The 16,169-nt window shown below is 43.5% G+C and overlaps 1 protein-coding gene across 1 annotated transcript in view; it reads right to left on the minus strand.

Moving 5' to 3' along the window:
• Positions 1 to 272: 272 nt before the first annotated feature.
• Positions 273 to 16,169, minus strand: part of LOC124551192 (myb-like protein X) — a 55,849-nt gene continuing 39,952 nt past the window's right edge. Inside the window, exon 2 of the mRNA XM_047126181.1 lies at positions 273 to 1,732. Coding sequence (XP_046982137.1) covers positions 273 to 1,732 — 1,460 coding nt within the window. The remainder of the gene's footprint in view (positions 1,733 to 16,169) is intronic.

The following is a 16,169-nucleotide window of genomic DNA, read 5'->3' on the forward strand; positions in this document are numbered from 1 at the left end:
ATAAAACAAAACCCTAACATGCTAGACGCTTAGCGGTAGTATTACACCATTACTACTAGAACCTCATTATGTAAACTCCTGCTGCCACTAAGAGCTAAAAGTGAAATTTTTCGGACCGTGTGCTTTTTTAATTTCTCAGCTCATGATTGATCACGTCTAAGGAGCCAGCTAATCGAGAAACTGAAATACGTGTCTGCTAAACACTATGACAAACACACTAACGGAAAGGTTACCGAAGGAAACTGTCAAGATTCACGGTGCATCGATGTGATTCACCATGTGTGTGATAGAAATAACTGATGCAGTGGGTAAAACAACTCAGCTGTTTCCTTCTCCTCCTCCTCCTCATCATCATCATCATTATTATTATAATACATTTCCTCTTCCTCCTCCTCCTCCTCCTCCTCCTCCTTCTCTTTCTCCTCCTCCTCCTCTTCCTCCTTCTCTTTCTCCTCTTCCTCCTTCTCTTTCTCCTCCTCCTCCTCCTCTTTCTCCTTCTCCCTTCTCTTTCTCGTCTTGCTACTCTTTCTCGTCTTGCTACTCTTTCTCGTCTTGCTACTCTTTCTCGTCTTGCTACTCTTTCTCGTCTTGCTACTCTTTCTCGTCTTGCTACTCTTTCTCGTCTTGCTACTCTTTCTCGTCTTGCTACTCTTTCTCGTCTTGCTACTCTTTCTCGTCTTGCTACTCTTTCTCGTCTTGCTACTCTTTCTCGTCTTGCTACTCTTTCTCGTCTTGCTACTCTTTCTCGTCTTGCTACTCTTTCTCGTCTTGCTACTCTTTCTCGTCTTGCTACTCTTTCTCGTCTTGCTACTCTTTCTCGTCTTGCTACTCTTTCTCGTCTTGCTACTCTTTCTCGTCTTGCTACTCTTTCTCGTCTTGCTACTCTTTCTCGTCTTGCTACTCTTTCTCGTCTTGCTACTCTTTCTCGTCTTGCTACTCTTTCTCGTCTTGCTACTCTTTCTCGTCTTGCTACTCTTTCTCGTCTTGCTACTCTTTCTCGTCTTGCTACTCTTTCTCGTCTTGCTACTCTTTCTCGTCTTGCTACTCTTTCTCGTCTTGCTACTCTTTCTCGTCTTGCTACTCTTTCTCGTCTTGTTACGCTTTCTCGTCTTGCTACTCTTTCTCGTTTTGTTACTCTTTCTCCATACTCTTTCTCTCTTCTCCTTCTCCTCCTCCTCCTCTTTCTCCTCCTCCTCCTCCTCCTCTTTATCCTCCTCCTTCTCTTTATCCTCCTCCTTCTCTTTATCCTCCTCCTCTTTATCCTCCTCCTCCTCCTCCTCCTCTTCTTTATCCTCCTCCTTCTCTTTATCCTCCTCCTCCTCCTCCTCTTCTTTATCCTCCTCCTCCTCCTCTTCTTTATCCTCCTCCTTCTCTTTATCCTCCTCCTCCTCCTCTTCTTTATCCTCCTCCTCTTCTTTATCCTCCTCCTCTTCTTTATCCTCCTCCTCTTCTTTATCCTCCTCCTTCTCTTTATCCTCCTCCTTCTCTTTATCCTCCTCCTTCTCTTTATCCTCCTCCTTCTCTTTATCCTCCTCCTTCTCTTTATCCTCCTCCTTCTCTTTATCCTCCTCCTTCTCTTTATCCTCCTCCTTCTCTTTATCCTCCTCCTTCTCCTTCTTTTCCTTCTCTTTCTCCTCCTTCTCCTTCTTTTCTCTCTCTCCTCCTCCTCCTCCTCCATCTCCATCTCTTCCTTCATCCTCTGTATTTCTTAGATATCCCTCACCAGCAGCAACTAAATGGACAAGAGTGATCTACGAGCTCCTGCTGCAAGCAAGTGCACAGTACATACATGAGTACATTTAATTAATTTGCCGGCCTGTTGTGGTGTGCAACACGTGTAAATTTCCCCTTTGATGACTGGTTGCACCACTCGCAGTAACACACACTGTAGCACGTCCCCTGTTGTGACTCGGCCCTGCTTGTCGTCCCTCATCCGCGCGTTGCTCGCATGTCACCACACGGGAATGCCCTCTTCCCCCCGCTCCCCCCCCCCCCCCCTCTTTCACGCGGAGAGAGTTAATCAGCGCAGGAATCCTCGCAATCTCGCCGCGTGCCGTCGACCTGGCCTCCCCACGCGGATTAATTTTCCTCTTCTTTTTTTTCCTCTCCCCTCCACCCTCTCCCACGCACGTGTATGGCGTTCCAGCCCGTCCAGTCCTGGCAGTTTTATCTTCTGCCGCCAGGGGCACGCGCGTAGTCTTCTCACCTCTGCAGCGCTTACGAGTGTGTATGGGGAGTGTGAAATGCGAGTAATTTGAGAGGGAGGAGGCGTGCGCCCCGAGTTTAGGTATTTAATACTTCTGTCTCATGTTGCCGACGCTACAGGGGGAGCAACAAATGAATATTTCCTGAATTCTTGCACAGACTTTCTGAATTTGGGGTGTCAAGTGCCGTACCTATCACTGATGTCCCTCAGCGTTTCGCTATTGTTTCGAGATATCGATAGATGCCCTACTTCCTGTAAGACATACCTGTCTGCGAATATGGTACGAGGCAACTTAGAAAAAGCAAAGAGGAAAATTCTGAGACAAATTAAGAGCAACGAAAAAACTGATTGAAGCCCGTCTCGAGGAAGGTCAGTTCGAGGTCCGGCGAAAGTTTAGGAACACACGAGGCAATACTGACCCTATGACTTAAGTTAGATGACAAACTGAAAAGAAATAAAACCGACATTTGTAGCATTAGTAGATTCAGAGAAAGCTTTCGACAACGTTGACTGAAATACCCTGTTTGCGATGCTAAAGGTAGTGGGGTAAAATTAAAGCAGGCAAAGATTTTTTGCATGTTGTAAAGAAACCAGACTGGTGAAACTTCCTGGCAGATTAAAACTGTAAGCCCGACCGAGACTCGAACTCGGGACCTTTGCCTTTCGCGGGCAAGTGCTCTACCAACTGAGCTACCGAAGCACGACTCACGCCCGGTACTCACAGCTTTACTTCTGCCAGTACCTCGTCTCCTACCTTCCAAACTTTACAGAAGCTCTCCTTTCTTTCAGGAGTGCTAGTTCTGCAAGGTTCGCAGAAGCTGGCGGTTGAGAAGGAAGTGAGACAGGATTCTAGTCTTTGCCAGATGTAATTCAGTCTGTAAATTGAGCAAAAAGTGAAGGAAACCAAATCTGGAGAAGCAGTTAAGGTTCAAGGGGAAGAAATAAAAACTTTGAGATTTGCTGATGACATTGCAACTCTTCCAGAGACAGCAAAGCACTGGCAAGAGCAGGTGAACGGAATGCGTAGTGTCTCGGAAAGAGATTGTTAGATGAACATAAACAACAAATATGATAATGGAATGTACGAGGGTAATCCCAAAAGTAAGGTCTCCTATTTTCTTATAAGTACATAAACCTGTTTATTTTTACAGTGGTTTACATCAGTTTACAGCTTGAACATTTAGCTATTTTTCGACATAATCACAATTTCTGTCGATGCATTTTTGTAGACGCTGTGACAGTTTTTGTATGCCCATGTCATAGCAGCTCGCCGCCATGCTGTTCAGAAAGTTATGAACCTCTTCTTTTATCTCGTCGTCGGAGCTGAATCGCTTTCGGGTGAAATTTTCTTTTAACCTAGGGAACAGGTGATAAGTCACTGGGCGCCAAGTCAGGAGTATATACTGAAACTGTTGCAGGAGAGCAACGGTTTGCCGAGTGATGTGTGGGCGAGCGTTGTCAAGGAGAATGTGGACGCCCTTACTCAACATTCCCCTTCTCCGGTTCTGAATTGCCCGTTTGAGTTTTTTCAGAGTGATGGTACTGTCAGCGTTAATTGTACACATTCTGTATTGTGCTCCCCTGTAACAGTTTCGGTGGCGCCCAGTGGCTATCACCTGTTCCCTAGGTTAAAAGAACATTTGGCCCGAAAGCGATTCAGCTCCGAAGACGAGGTGAAAGAAGAGGTTCATAACTTTCTGAACAGCATGGCGGCGAGCTGGTATGACATGGGCACACAAAAACTGACACAGCGTCTACAAAAATGCGTCGACAGAAATGGTGATTATGTCGAAAAATAGCTAAATGTTCAAGCTGTAAACTGATGTAAACCATTGAAGAAATAAACAGGTCTATGTAAATGGTTCAAATGGCTCTGAGCACTATGGGACTTAACATCTGAGGTCATCAGTCCCCTAGAACTTAGAACTACTTGAACCTAACTAAGCTAAGGACATCTCACACATCCATGCCCGTAGCGGTCGCGCGGTTCCAGACTGAAGCGCCTGGAACCGCTCGGCCACAACGGCCGGCCAGATCTGTGTACTTAGAATAAAACAGGAGACCTTACTTTTGGGACTACCTTCGTAGTTGAATTAAATCAGGCGACGCTCAAGGAATTAGAGCAGGAAAAGCGACAATGGAACAGTAGACGAGGTTAATATTTGCGCAGTGAAATAACTGGTACTGGTCGACTTAGAGAGGGTGTGATATGCTGATCAACTACAGCACGAAAATTATGTCTGAAAAGAAGGAATTTGTTAACGTGAACATAAATTTAAGTGTTACGACGTCTTTCCTTTTATTGATTGTAGTGTAGCTGTGTACTGATATGAAACGAGGGAGATAAGCAGTTCAAAAGAGATTGCAATGTTTCTTTTTTTCATTTAGAACGTGTAATAATGCGACTGCAATGAAAAAAGATTTTCAAAAGAAATGTAGGAAGACCATACGAGAGGTGGAGAACCGAAGCTGGCAAATTGCGTAATACATGAAGCGAAGAAGTAGTAGCCTTTTGTGATGGTACAACTTCTATTATACCAAGAACGGTTTCGAATCGCCTAGAGCTTCGTCTCCGGCTGGTACACACTTCAAATGATTTAGTTTAGGATTGGAGATGTCCGGTGAGTTAGTAGCATTCATCTCACTCTAGAAAACATAATTTATGTCAATTTCTATTACAAGCTGATACTGGTAGTCCGTGTCAAACATAACTGATCTCCCAGTGAAGCTAATTCTGTCACTGTAAACCCGTACACTTTTCTTTCTGTTGTGTGGATTGTACATTAGTCTAGTCTTATTGTAGTGGATTTTTTAGACTGATCTGAAACATTCCCTACTGCATCCTACTATCAGTTGTTGGTTTTTTGTGACGGTAAATTTAAGTGAACAACTTGCAGCTGTGAAATTTTGTTTTCTGCTCGATAAAAATGCTGCTGAAACTGTTTTAATATTGAAAACAGCTCACCAAGATGACGCTATGGGAAAAACTCAAGTTTGCGAGTGGTTTGCTCCGTTTAAAAACGGCGACATGTCGATTGCTGACAAACCTCGTTACGGACAATCATCTGCTGTCCGAATCGCCGAAAATGCTGAAAAAATTCAAAAAATTCGAGGCGCGCGCGCGCACGCACGCACGCACGCACACACACACACACACACACACACACACACACACACACACACACAGACACGTGTGCCCGAGGGAGGACTCGAACCTCCGACTGGGGGAGACGCGCGAACCGTACAAGGCGTCTAAGACCGCGCGGCGACCACGCGACCTTGGACAAACTGTGTTGGTCATAAAAGACCCGATTTGTGGCAGACAGGAGACTAGTTCTTTCACTCCGACAACGCACCTGCTCACACGGCCATGTCTCTTTAAGACAGTTTTTGGCTGGAAATGGCATAGATGCGCTGCCCCACGCACCTTACTCACCTGACCTGGCTCCGTGCGACTTTTTCTTATTTCTACCAACGAGAAGGAGCATCAAAGAACACGGATTTGACAACATTCAAGAATTCAAGGAAAAAAAACTAGGAAGGATGACAAAAATTGTTCCGAACAGTGGAATCACCGGTGGGACAAATGTATCAATTGTAATGGAGAGTATTTTGAATGGGATAAACGTTGTTTTGTAAACGATTAGAAAATAAACAGCTTTTAAAAAATATTCCGTTATTTTTGGGTACCCCCTCGTAGGCGTACCCGAAATAGCTAATTACGCTGACCACTAGTGATGCCGGTCCATCTTTAAAAACACCTCTCTTCGTTTCGCTACTTACGTGTTAGCAGTTCGTAGGGTGTGCACATATTTTGGTCTGCCATGGAGTTTGCAGCCAGATGTCTCATAATCTTACGCTGACGTTCACGAATAGAAGAAAGGGGTTCCGGCAATTTTGTCTCGACGTAATAGCAGAATTAGGGTTCTCTCTCTCTCTCTCTCTCTCTCTCTCTCTCTCTCTCTCTCTCTCTCTTTTTCCTCTCCAAATGGTTCGTGCAAAGAGAGCAGCGGTGCTGACGTGTGCTACACGCTACGCCTAGTGAGTTGGTGATGAACAGCAGGCAGACGGGGGTTGCAGCCAGGCAGCTGCCTAGCTCGGGGCGGTATGAGGTGCAGCCGACTGCAGATGCAATTTTTCTGCATTGTCTCTGATTGGCGAGCCGAACGTGCGCCTCTGTGTGCTCCGGTCTGCAATTTCCAGCGCGGCTGAAAAGAAAGTGGGTGGAGTTTGGGAGCTCTGGCGTAGCAGCATTGGTGGACGGGGAGGGGGGGGGAGGGGAGGGGGATGTACGTTTGGCTCGTTAGCCAGCGATACAGCTTTGTAGCGCGGTGAAAGGGTGGGGGGGGGGGGGGGGGGGAGGGGAGCGATCTCGCCTTCAGTCCCGTAGCAGAACGAGGAACGAGAATGTAGGTCGCTGGGATCCTGGCTGCTGCAACTCCTCATGCTTATACTGCCTCCCAGTTCAAGAGACACGACTTTTCAGGGTTCCGTGACTCAGTCTCTAAGGACGGAACCCTTTTGAGGATCGCTTTGCTGTCCGTCTTTCTGTCAGTCTGTCCGTCCGACTGTTCATCTACATCTACATACATACTCCGCAATCCACCATACGGTGTGTGGCGGAGGGTACCTCGTACCACAACTAGCATCTTCTCTCCCTGTTCCATTCCCAAACAGAACGAGGGAAAAATGACTGCTATATGCCTCTGTACGAGTCCTAATCCCTCTTGTCTTATCTTTGTGGTCTTTTCGCGAAATATAAGTTGACGGCAGTAAAATTGAACTGCAGTCAGCCTCAAATGCTGGTTCTCTAAATTTCCTCAGTAGCGATTCACGAAAAGAACGCCTCCTTTCCTCTAGAGACTCCCACCCGAGTTCCTAAGGCATTTCCGTAACACTCGCGTGATGATCAAACCTACCAGTAACAAATCTAGCAGCCCGCCTCTGAATTGCTTCTATGTCCTCCCTCAATCTGACCTGATAAGGATCCCAAACGCTCGAACAGTACTCAAAAATAGGTCGTATTAGTATTTTATAGGAGATGAACCGAAGACGACTATCCGCCTTTCCCACAACTGCCATTACATGCTTGTCCCACTTCATATCGCTCTGCACTGTTACGCCCAAACATTTAATCGACGTGACGGTTCAAGCGCTAGACTACTAATGGAGTATTGAAACATTACAGGATTCTTTCTCCTATTCCTCTGCATTAATTTACATTTATCTATATTTAGAGTTAGCTGCCATTCTTTACACCAATCACAAATCCTGTCCAAGTCATCTTGTATCCTCCTACAGTCACTCAACGACGACACCTTCCCGTACACCACAGAATCATCAGCAAACAGTCGGACATTGTTATCCACCCGATCCAAAAGATCATTTATGTAGATAGAAAACAACAGCGGACCTACCACAGTTCCCTGGGGCACTCCAGATGATACCCTCACCTCCGATGAACACTCACCATCGAGGACAACGTACTGGGTTCTATTACTTAAGAAGTCTTCGAGCCAGTCACATATTTGGGAACCAATCCCATATGCTCGTACCTTAGTTAGGGGTCTGCAGTGGGGCACCAAGTCAAACGCTTTCCGGAAGTCAAGGAATATGGCATCCATCTGATACCCTTCATCCATGGTTCGCAAGATATCATGTGAAAGAAAGGCGAGTTGCGTTTCGCAGTAGCGATGCTCTTGCCGTGCTGATGCAGGGACAGCAAACATCTCTGTCTCAAGGAAATTCATTATATTCGAACTGAGAATATGTTCGAGAATCCTGCAACAAACCGATGTTAAGGATATTAGTCTGTAATTTTGAGGATCCGTCCTTCTACCCGTCCTATACACAGGCGTCACCTGCGCTTTTTTCCAGTCGCTCGGGACTTTACGTTGGGCAAGAGATTCGCAATGAATGCAAGCTAAGTAAGGAGCCAATGCAGTAGAGTACTCTCTGCATTAAGAACCCTTTTTCTCAAGAACAGTTAGACGTATCAAGTTGAAACTTGTCACCTATTGAGGTCTATGGTCCCTTGGCACTGTAAAAATTTTAAACTCTAAATCAGTTCATCCAAAAAAAAGGCCGTTTATGTCACATGGTTTGATACTCGAAAACCCGTTAATACCTATAGTGAACTTCGAGTTCACTTAGAAACAAGAAATTTGGCAAGAAGCAATGGTTCACAGTACAAGTAAAGGGAAAAATCTGCAAGTTCTCAATTTGTCATATTAAAAAAATCCTTTTTTTAATCTGTGTGTCTGTTGACCTGTGAAGAGCCCCTTCTTTTCTGGAACAGGCTGGCATATGAAGCTCAGATGTATGTAACATACTAAAGTCTGTGACCCTTTAGCGGTGTAAAAACTTCTAAGATCATTCAGTACGAAAGATTCGGCCATTTATGTCATATATTTTGAAACTCGCAAAACCACTCATCAGAACCTATAGCGTATTTCACGTTCACCTGCAATCATAAAATTTGGCAATAAGCAATTTTTCATAGTACAACTAAAGCAAAAAAATCTGAAAATCGTTGAATTCCAACTGTATCTCATAAAAAATGTCTTTTTACCATTAGAACATACACTGTATTCATCATCCGTCAGTAGTGTAACAGACGAACATTACTGCATGGAAATATAAAATGAAAGTTGTAGTCATGTCTTAGTAATTGACACACATTTTAGTAAATGTTCTACAAACTCAAGCCCCGTGCTCGCTTCTTTGTGTATGTCCTGTATAGTCTGAGACATTACTAGACAGAGTTTCCTGTGGTCTTGGAATTCCCAGGTACGATATCTCCCCTTATCTCTGCCGAAAATAGGCAAAAATCGTTGAGATCTCGATTCCCACGAAATTTGTGCGACGAAAGTTGTTTCTAATGTGAAAAACAAAATATGACAAAATGTAATGTAGTAACATATTGTAACTACTACATAATACATTTATTATATGTGTATTAAGAAACAAGTATTACAGGCCACTGCATATATCTCATCAATAAAAGAAGCAAAATACGTATGGCAAAAAGCAAACTGCCTTTCACTCACCTCCGTGAATATCTGCAAGTTTGCGAGGAACCCTCAGTTGTGTGTGTGTGTCCTACTTGGACTTGGCCTTTCTTTTATTCGTTTCATACAGTCTCATACTTACAGTAGTTTGTTGGTTTTTGCTAGCAGCAAAATCTGTTGAGTCCTTGTAGAACTGAACTAAGTAGCGTGTTACCAGAGCTGTTTGCTGTACGATAAATGTTAACTTCGTGTTAATACATGAAAATGTTTTTCAAATTGGATGACTAATTTTTGCTTTGTACCTGTTAACTGTTAATATGGATGTAATAAAATTTCAAAATGTGTACATATATCTAATTTTCAGGAGGGACTGAAAACTTTATTAAAATTTAATATATGGCCACAGTAATTGTTCAAACACAAGCAGCAATGTAAGGATTCTGACACTGACGTCGCTGTTAAGGGTGGAGTTGAAGTAGTCAGTGTGGTGCGAGGGTACGTCGATAGGTGTCTACATCTGAAATAGACAATACAGACAAGATGTGTCTAAGGGAGAAAATCAGAATAACAGATGACAGATCTATGATACAGGAGAAAGGCGCGATATGTGACGGAAATGTTACCGGGTGTTACCCGCTGCACTGGTAGCTGCTTTAAAATGACCTCTGAGAATCAAGTACTCGAACTGCGACCGCACTTTAAATTCATATCTTTTGGTAAATAATAATGTTCAAAATCTAGTCCTGGTTTCTGTTAACAATATTGGTTTCTTAACGGTCAACCAAATTATTTTGGTTAGTACTTAATCAGTAGTTACAAACATTAATGTGTAAATCCAAATGTTTGCAAAATATCAAAAAAACTATTGCCTTTCTTTTTGCATGTGTTGGAACCACTTGTATCGTACCTGTAACTTGCAGAAAATAAATTTGGATGTACAGCATTTAGTTGTGTGTTTCAATCACTTAACATGCCTCACTTAGTTTCTGACTACCCACTTTTTACATACTTTTATATCTTCCTATTTTTGTGATAACGACATTGGTAAGTTGATGGTACAGTGGACTCAATTCCTCTACCACATAACAACATTGCATGTAATGTCTGAAATAACCACAGGCGTAAACGAACAGATTGGCGTTCGTAGTATACGAATTGAGTAGGAGGAACCAGGGAAAGACTTGCAACAAGTTAAATCTTCGAGTGCGATAGCGGAGTTCGTGGAGCAGTTCACGTGAGAACGCTGTAACGGCATTATGATATTGATCCAGTCCACAATACTAATTCACCAAACACACCCAAGACGACAAGAGATTGTTTGTAAGACTTCCTGGTAAAATTTTATTTGTATCCGTGTAAGAAGCCGGCGAATGGAGAGTAGGAATCCATGCAAAATTTGTATCATATTCAAAAGTCATAGTGTGATTTGTACAAAGAATAGGACGGGTAGGATGGCTCTATTTCTACACCCGTACTCTTCAAATCACTGCAAAGTGCATGACAGAGGCTACTTTTATACGACAAGTTAAGATTTATTCCCGCCCCTTTCACAGATGGAGAGAATGGAAGAATGATTGCTTGAAAGCCTCTGTACGCATCGTAATTATTCTGATCATGTCTGCCGGATATGCAGGAAGGTGCAGTGTATTCCTTGATTCGTGACTTAATGCTGTTTCTTGAAACATTGTAAGTAGGCATTCAGCTTTCATGGGATGGTTGGTGTCTGTCTGTAGCCGTCAGCCAATTCCCGGTTTCAGCGTTTCCGTAACGGTCTACCAGGCATGAAACAATTACGTGACGATTCGTACTCCCCTTCTCCGTATTCCTTACATTTTACGCGTGATGATACAGTTAAAATTAAAGAGAAATGATTAAAATATTTTTATTTATTTAAACGTTAGCGAATGTAAACCGACTCAGTAAAATTATCCATGTTATACTAAAAATTGCCGGCCTCTGCGACCGAGCGGTTATAGGCACTTCAGTCCGGAACCGGGCTGCTGCTACGGTCGCAGGTTCGAATCCTGCTTCGGGCATGGATGCGTGTGATGTCCTTAAGTAGTTTTAAGTGTAGGGGACTGATGACCTCAGATGTTTAGTCCCATAGTGCTCAGAGCCATTTGAACCATTTTTACTAACAATTAGTGTTATGGAAACCTCTATAGATCTGTCAAGATGTAAAAGTGTTGTTTCTGTGATAAACGTTCGTTGGAAGAAAAGGGTGTTTTGTGAAAACAAAAATTTTATGGAAAATAAAATGCGGTAATGAATGTTAGTTGTAAATATACTGACTGTAACATTCGAAGGATATTAGAACATGTAATTCATTTAAACCAACTGAAATCTTAAAAGTATGGGATCCACTACAGGTTTTCGACCGCCAGTCTTTTGGATGAGCTGGGCGCGAGCACTGCGTGGGAGGAAAGAACGGAAAACCAGAGGCAGTTGCGGGCAGCGTGCGTATCGTGGCGTGCCATGTCTGCCGATGTGAGGCTTCAACAGGAAAAAAATTTGGTGTGGCAGTGGCTGACAGTTCCTGAACTCGTCTCCAGTTTACTTTGTGTCGGAAAGCTAGAACACCTGCTTTTATATGATGGCGTAAGGAGCCGATGATACAGCAAGTTAACGTGGCTACCCCCTGCTTGTGGTAGTTATAAATTAGTTCCATCCCTGGAGACGTGAAGGGACTATCCAAATCGTCACATAGCACGCAGCAACTTCAACACCGACACGACTACAGCCAACAAGGCAAGACATTTTCGTATTAACCGTATCTAGCAGTGTATTAGGATGTTACAGCCAACCCCATAGTTCGCCAAAGTTTTAACATAGTTTTGTTAGAAGTATTTGTTAGAATCATTGTCCCAGAGTCATATACCTATCCAAAGTTGTCCGTAAATTTTGTTGAATGTAAATTTTCAGTCATTCTATATGGTCAAATGATCTTAATTAATTTTGATGTTACGACAATCTTTCCAGTGTCGTTTAAAAGTAACTTGCAACAATAATTGTTTACGTTCATTCTGAAGGGACAAAACATGTGGTCCGTTTCATATGTCACTGTAAAGTTCAATTTTATAAGATTTCTTACCTCTAAATTCGCTTTATCAAAATATTAAATGTGCGCAATTATGCAACGTAAAGATGGCAGCCATTAACCCGCGAAAGAATGTCTGCATCCATCTTGTTTCCAAGTAAATTTGTTCAGACAGGAGTCATCGATGTAAATTTGCATCTGCTACATTTAAAGACACAAAGTATTGAAATTGCTCCTTCAGACCTAGCGGCCAAAACAATTTTAGTACATACAGTTTTATTTCAATAGATCTGTCGTAAGGTAAAGGTACGTACACCCGTTTACATGGGGCTGCCAAAGCTGGATTTCGTAAACCGATTTCCCAATACCGGTTCTGGGTGGTCATGTAAACACCTAAAAGTCGGGTCTGAAAATCCACTTCTAGTTGCGGGTTTTCCAATTTCGCAATCGATTTTCGCTCGCATTTAAAGACAAGCGGTTGTTCTTACGAATTTTCGGCTATTATGGATGGAGTGACTTTTTCTACAGTGAAGGATAAGTACGAGGGTAAGTCAATTATTATCCGAAAAGCAGTTATAAAATTTTATTGTAATGAAATAGGAAACTTACAAGAACATCATTTTTCGACACAGTCTCCTTGCGTTTCAACTCCCTTGGAACATCGTTGTACAAGCTTCCTTATGCCCTCATAAAAGAAGGTTCTCGGTTGACCTGCGAGCCAGGAATGCACCGCTTCTTTCACTGCTTCGTCCGAGGCAAATCGACGGCGCCTTAATGCCTGTTTGAGTGGACCGAACAAGTGATAGTCAGAAGGGGCAAGATCGGGACTATATGGAGGATGATCCAGTACATCAAATTTGAGTTTCTGAAGCGTTTCAGCAGTGTGGGCAGCAGTATGCGGAAGGGCATTGTCGTGCAGCAGCACAACACCCTCTCACAACAATCATCGGCGTATGCTCCGAATTGCAGTCTTTAGCCTGGCAGTGAGCATCTCACTGTAACGTACACTGTTTATTGTTGTGCCCCTTTCCCCATGATGTTCCAGCACTGGACCCTGTGCGTCCCAGAAAACCGTAAGCATCAGTTTTCCTGCGGACGGTTGGGTCTTGAACTTTTTCTTGCGCGGCGAATTTGGATGTTTCTATTCCATTCTCTGCCATTTACTCTCCGGCTCTTAATGTTGGATCCATGTATCGTCACTAGTAATGGTCCTGTCTAAGAAGTTGTCCCCTTCGTTACCATGGCGATCCAAATGTTTTTTGCAGATGTCCAAGCGCGTTTGTTTATGCAACTGTGTGAGTTGTTTTGGAACCCATCTTGTACAAACTTTATGAAACCCAAGTCTGTTGTGGATGATTTCGTAGGCAGAACCGTGACTAATCTGCAGACGATGTGCCACTTCGTCAGTAGTTAATCGTCTGTCTAAGAGAATCACTTCACGTGAACGCTCAATGCTTTCTTCATTTGTGGCGGTAAACGGTCTTCCGGCTCCTTCATCGTGCGTAACACTTGTGCGACCATTTCGGAATTTCTCAATCCATTCCTAGACACTCCGTTGTGGCAAAACACTGTTCCCGTAACCTACCGAAAGTCTTCGATGAACTTCGGCCCCCGATACGCCTTCTGACAACAAAAAACGGATCACTGAACATTGCTCTTCTTTGGTGCAAACAGACAACGGAGCCGCCATGATTAACAGCGCGTCAGCGATAACGAAACTAACCTAGCAACTTGAAAATTGCAAAGATATAACAACAAATAAACAAAGGATGCCCCATCAACGTAGAACGACAGTGCTACCAAAATAAACAAAAATACAACTACATTGCGGATAATAGTTGACCCACGTAGAAATATTAGACTGAAGCTGTTTACACCTCCTCTAATTGAAATAGCGAGTGTGCTGACTAAACCACAAATTGTAACAGCTGTTCTTCTCCAGGATCCATATTTAACTGGGCTAGCAAATGCACTTCAGGCCTTGACATATAAACGCAACAGCGGAAAACGGTTTCCGAAATTCAGTTTTCGGCTACCGGGTGATATATCGCATGTAAATGTAGTGATAGTTGCAAGCTGTTGGCAGCATGGGTGCAGATGAGGCCAAATCCAAGTAAGGCCACATAAAGTGTTGTGTGTGTAATAATTGCGTGGTCCACCAGTTCTGAAAAGCTAACCCCATTATTCGCACCTCGCTTTGCAGCGAAGTTTAAATCATAAATAGGTGCCATGCTAATAACAGTATTCTGTTAAGTAACATGTATCAACATTTGTTTAGAGATTGTTGGCCATTTTAGTAAACACAGTGCAATGTTGTGCGGTTTTAATGAAAATGCGGTACTGGGCCAACTAAAAACCGTATTTTTCTGAGAAGCGACACGTAATTAGCGCGGGAGGAACTAAAGTTTTTGTCCGTAGCTCGTGGTCGTGCGGTAGCGTTCTCGCTTCCCGCGCCCGGGTTCCCGGGTTCGATTCCCGGCGGCGTCAGAGATTTTCTCTGCCTCGTGATGACTGGGTGTTGTGTGGTGTCCTTAGGTTAATTAGGTTTAAGTAGTTCTAAGTTCTAGGGGACTGATGACCATAGCTGTTAAATCCCATAGTGCTCAGAGCCATCTGAACCATTTTTAAAGTTTTTTTTTCCCTTACGCGACCACCAAACTGATTCTTTCTCCGTAACGCGGCCAACGCCGGGCGGGGCGGACAATTCGTCTGTTAATTTACAGGGATTAGTACAGCTGACTCTAATTGACTCTTTGGTAGTATTTCTGTCAGTAATGAAAATTTGTTAATTAATTAGTCTTGTTGTATACCTGCCATTATGATTTTATGTTTATTTCACATTCTATTTTGTTGTTACTCGCCTAACGCAATACCATTTACTGCCTAGTTCTGGACCTTCGTTCTAAAATGTTACATCTCCGCGTGTACTGAAGTAAACACGTGGTATTTGTCCTGCTTAAACGAGCTAAAACCATGACAAGAAACTGTAAGAAGTAAGTACTAAAGTTTAAAAATTGTATGTGAACACCGGTAGATACCAAAAGCCAGTAAATTACCACTTCGATTGTAACGTTTTTCAATGCTTGCACCACGTCCTATTTCGCGCTATTACATCCCCATCATCAGGTGTGATACTGAAAATAAACAAGAGACCGAAGCTAATGACGATTTTTTACACACAGTATTACACATGAGAAAACAAAGTATCATACAACATACTTAGAAAACTTCGGTCTGAATAGATGCGGTAAAATACACAGCCATTCCACGCCTGGGTGATAAAGTGTGGTATGAACGCGAGGGCACTTAGACTTCGTGCTGTGAATTCGTGGACAAGCATAGGACGCAGTGTTCCGCAAGAGCGCATGCCGCTCCTGGAAAGGCAAAAAGGAATTCTACTGTGTTTCACGATTTACGCATAAGCTTTAAGTCACCGGGTTTCAGTTGGGAGTATTGGTACAGTTCTGTACTGCCCATGTTCGGTATGTTCCTTTACCTCTCAAAATACACTCTTAACCCTATCATGCGACTTATTTGTGACATTTTTTTTGTTCTCATGTAAATCACTCACTGAGATTGTGAACGGCCGGGCTAGTTGTCCCCGCACTGGGGCAGATTGCAGTACATCTGCCACTCTGGTTTTCCAGTTTGCTTCCTCCTCAACTGTACGCTACTCCATGCTCTGCTCTACGTTGGTGCTGCACCGCGCGTCCCGCACTCTTCCACCGCAGCGCTCGGGGTCACACCACGAAGTGTTGAGCTGTCAGGTACTCACATATAGTTAGAGACGCTGCTTGTAGGCGCATGCTGTTCTCCGTGGCACAGTAGAAGGGCACCCACAGTGGTGGCTGACGGAAGCTGTAGGTTGTGTAGTGTGCAGAGGCCAACTATTTGTAAACAAAAAGTCGCGGAACAG

This window comes from Schistocerca americana, chromosome 9 (assembly GCF_021461395.2).
Source record: "Schistocerca americana isolate TAMUIC-IGC-003095 chromosome 9, iqSchAmer2.1, whole genome shotgun sequence".
NCBI classification, from domain to species: domain Eukaryota; kingdom Metazoa; phylum Arthropoda; class Insecta; order Orthoptera; family Acrididae; genus Schistocerca; species Schistocerca americana.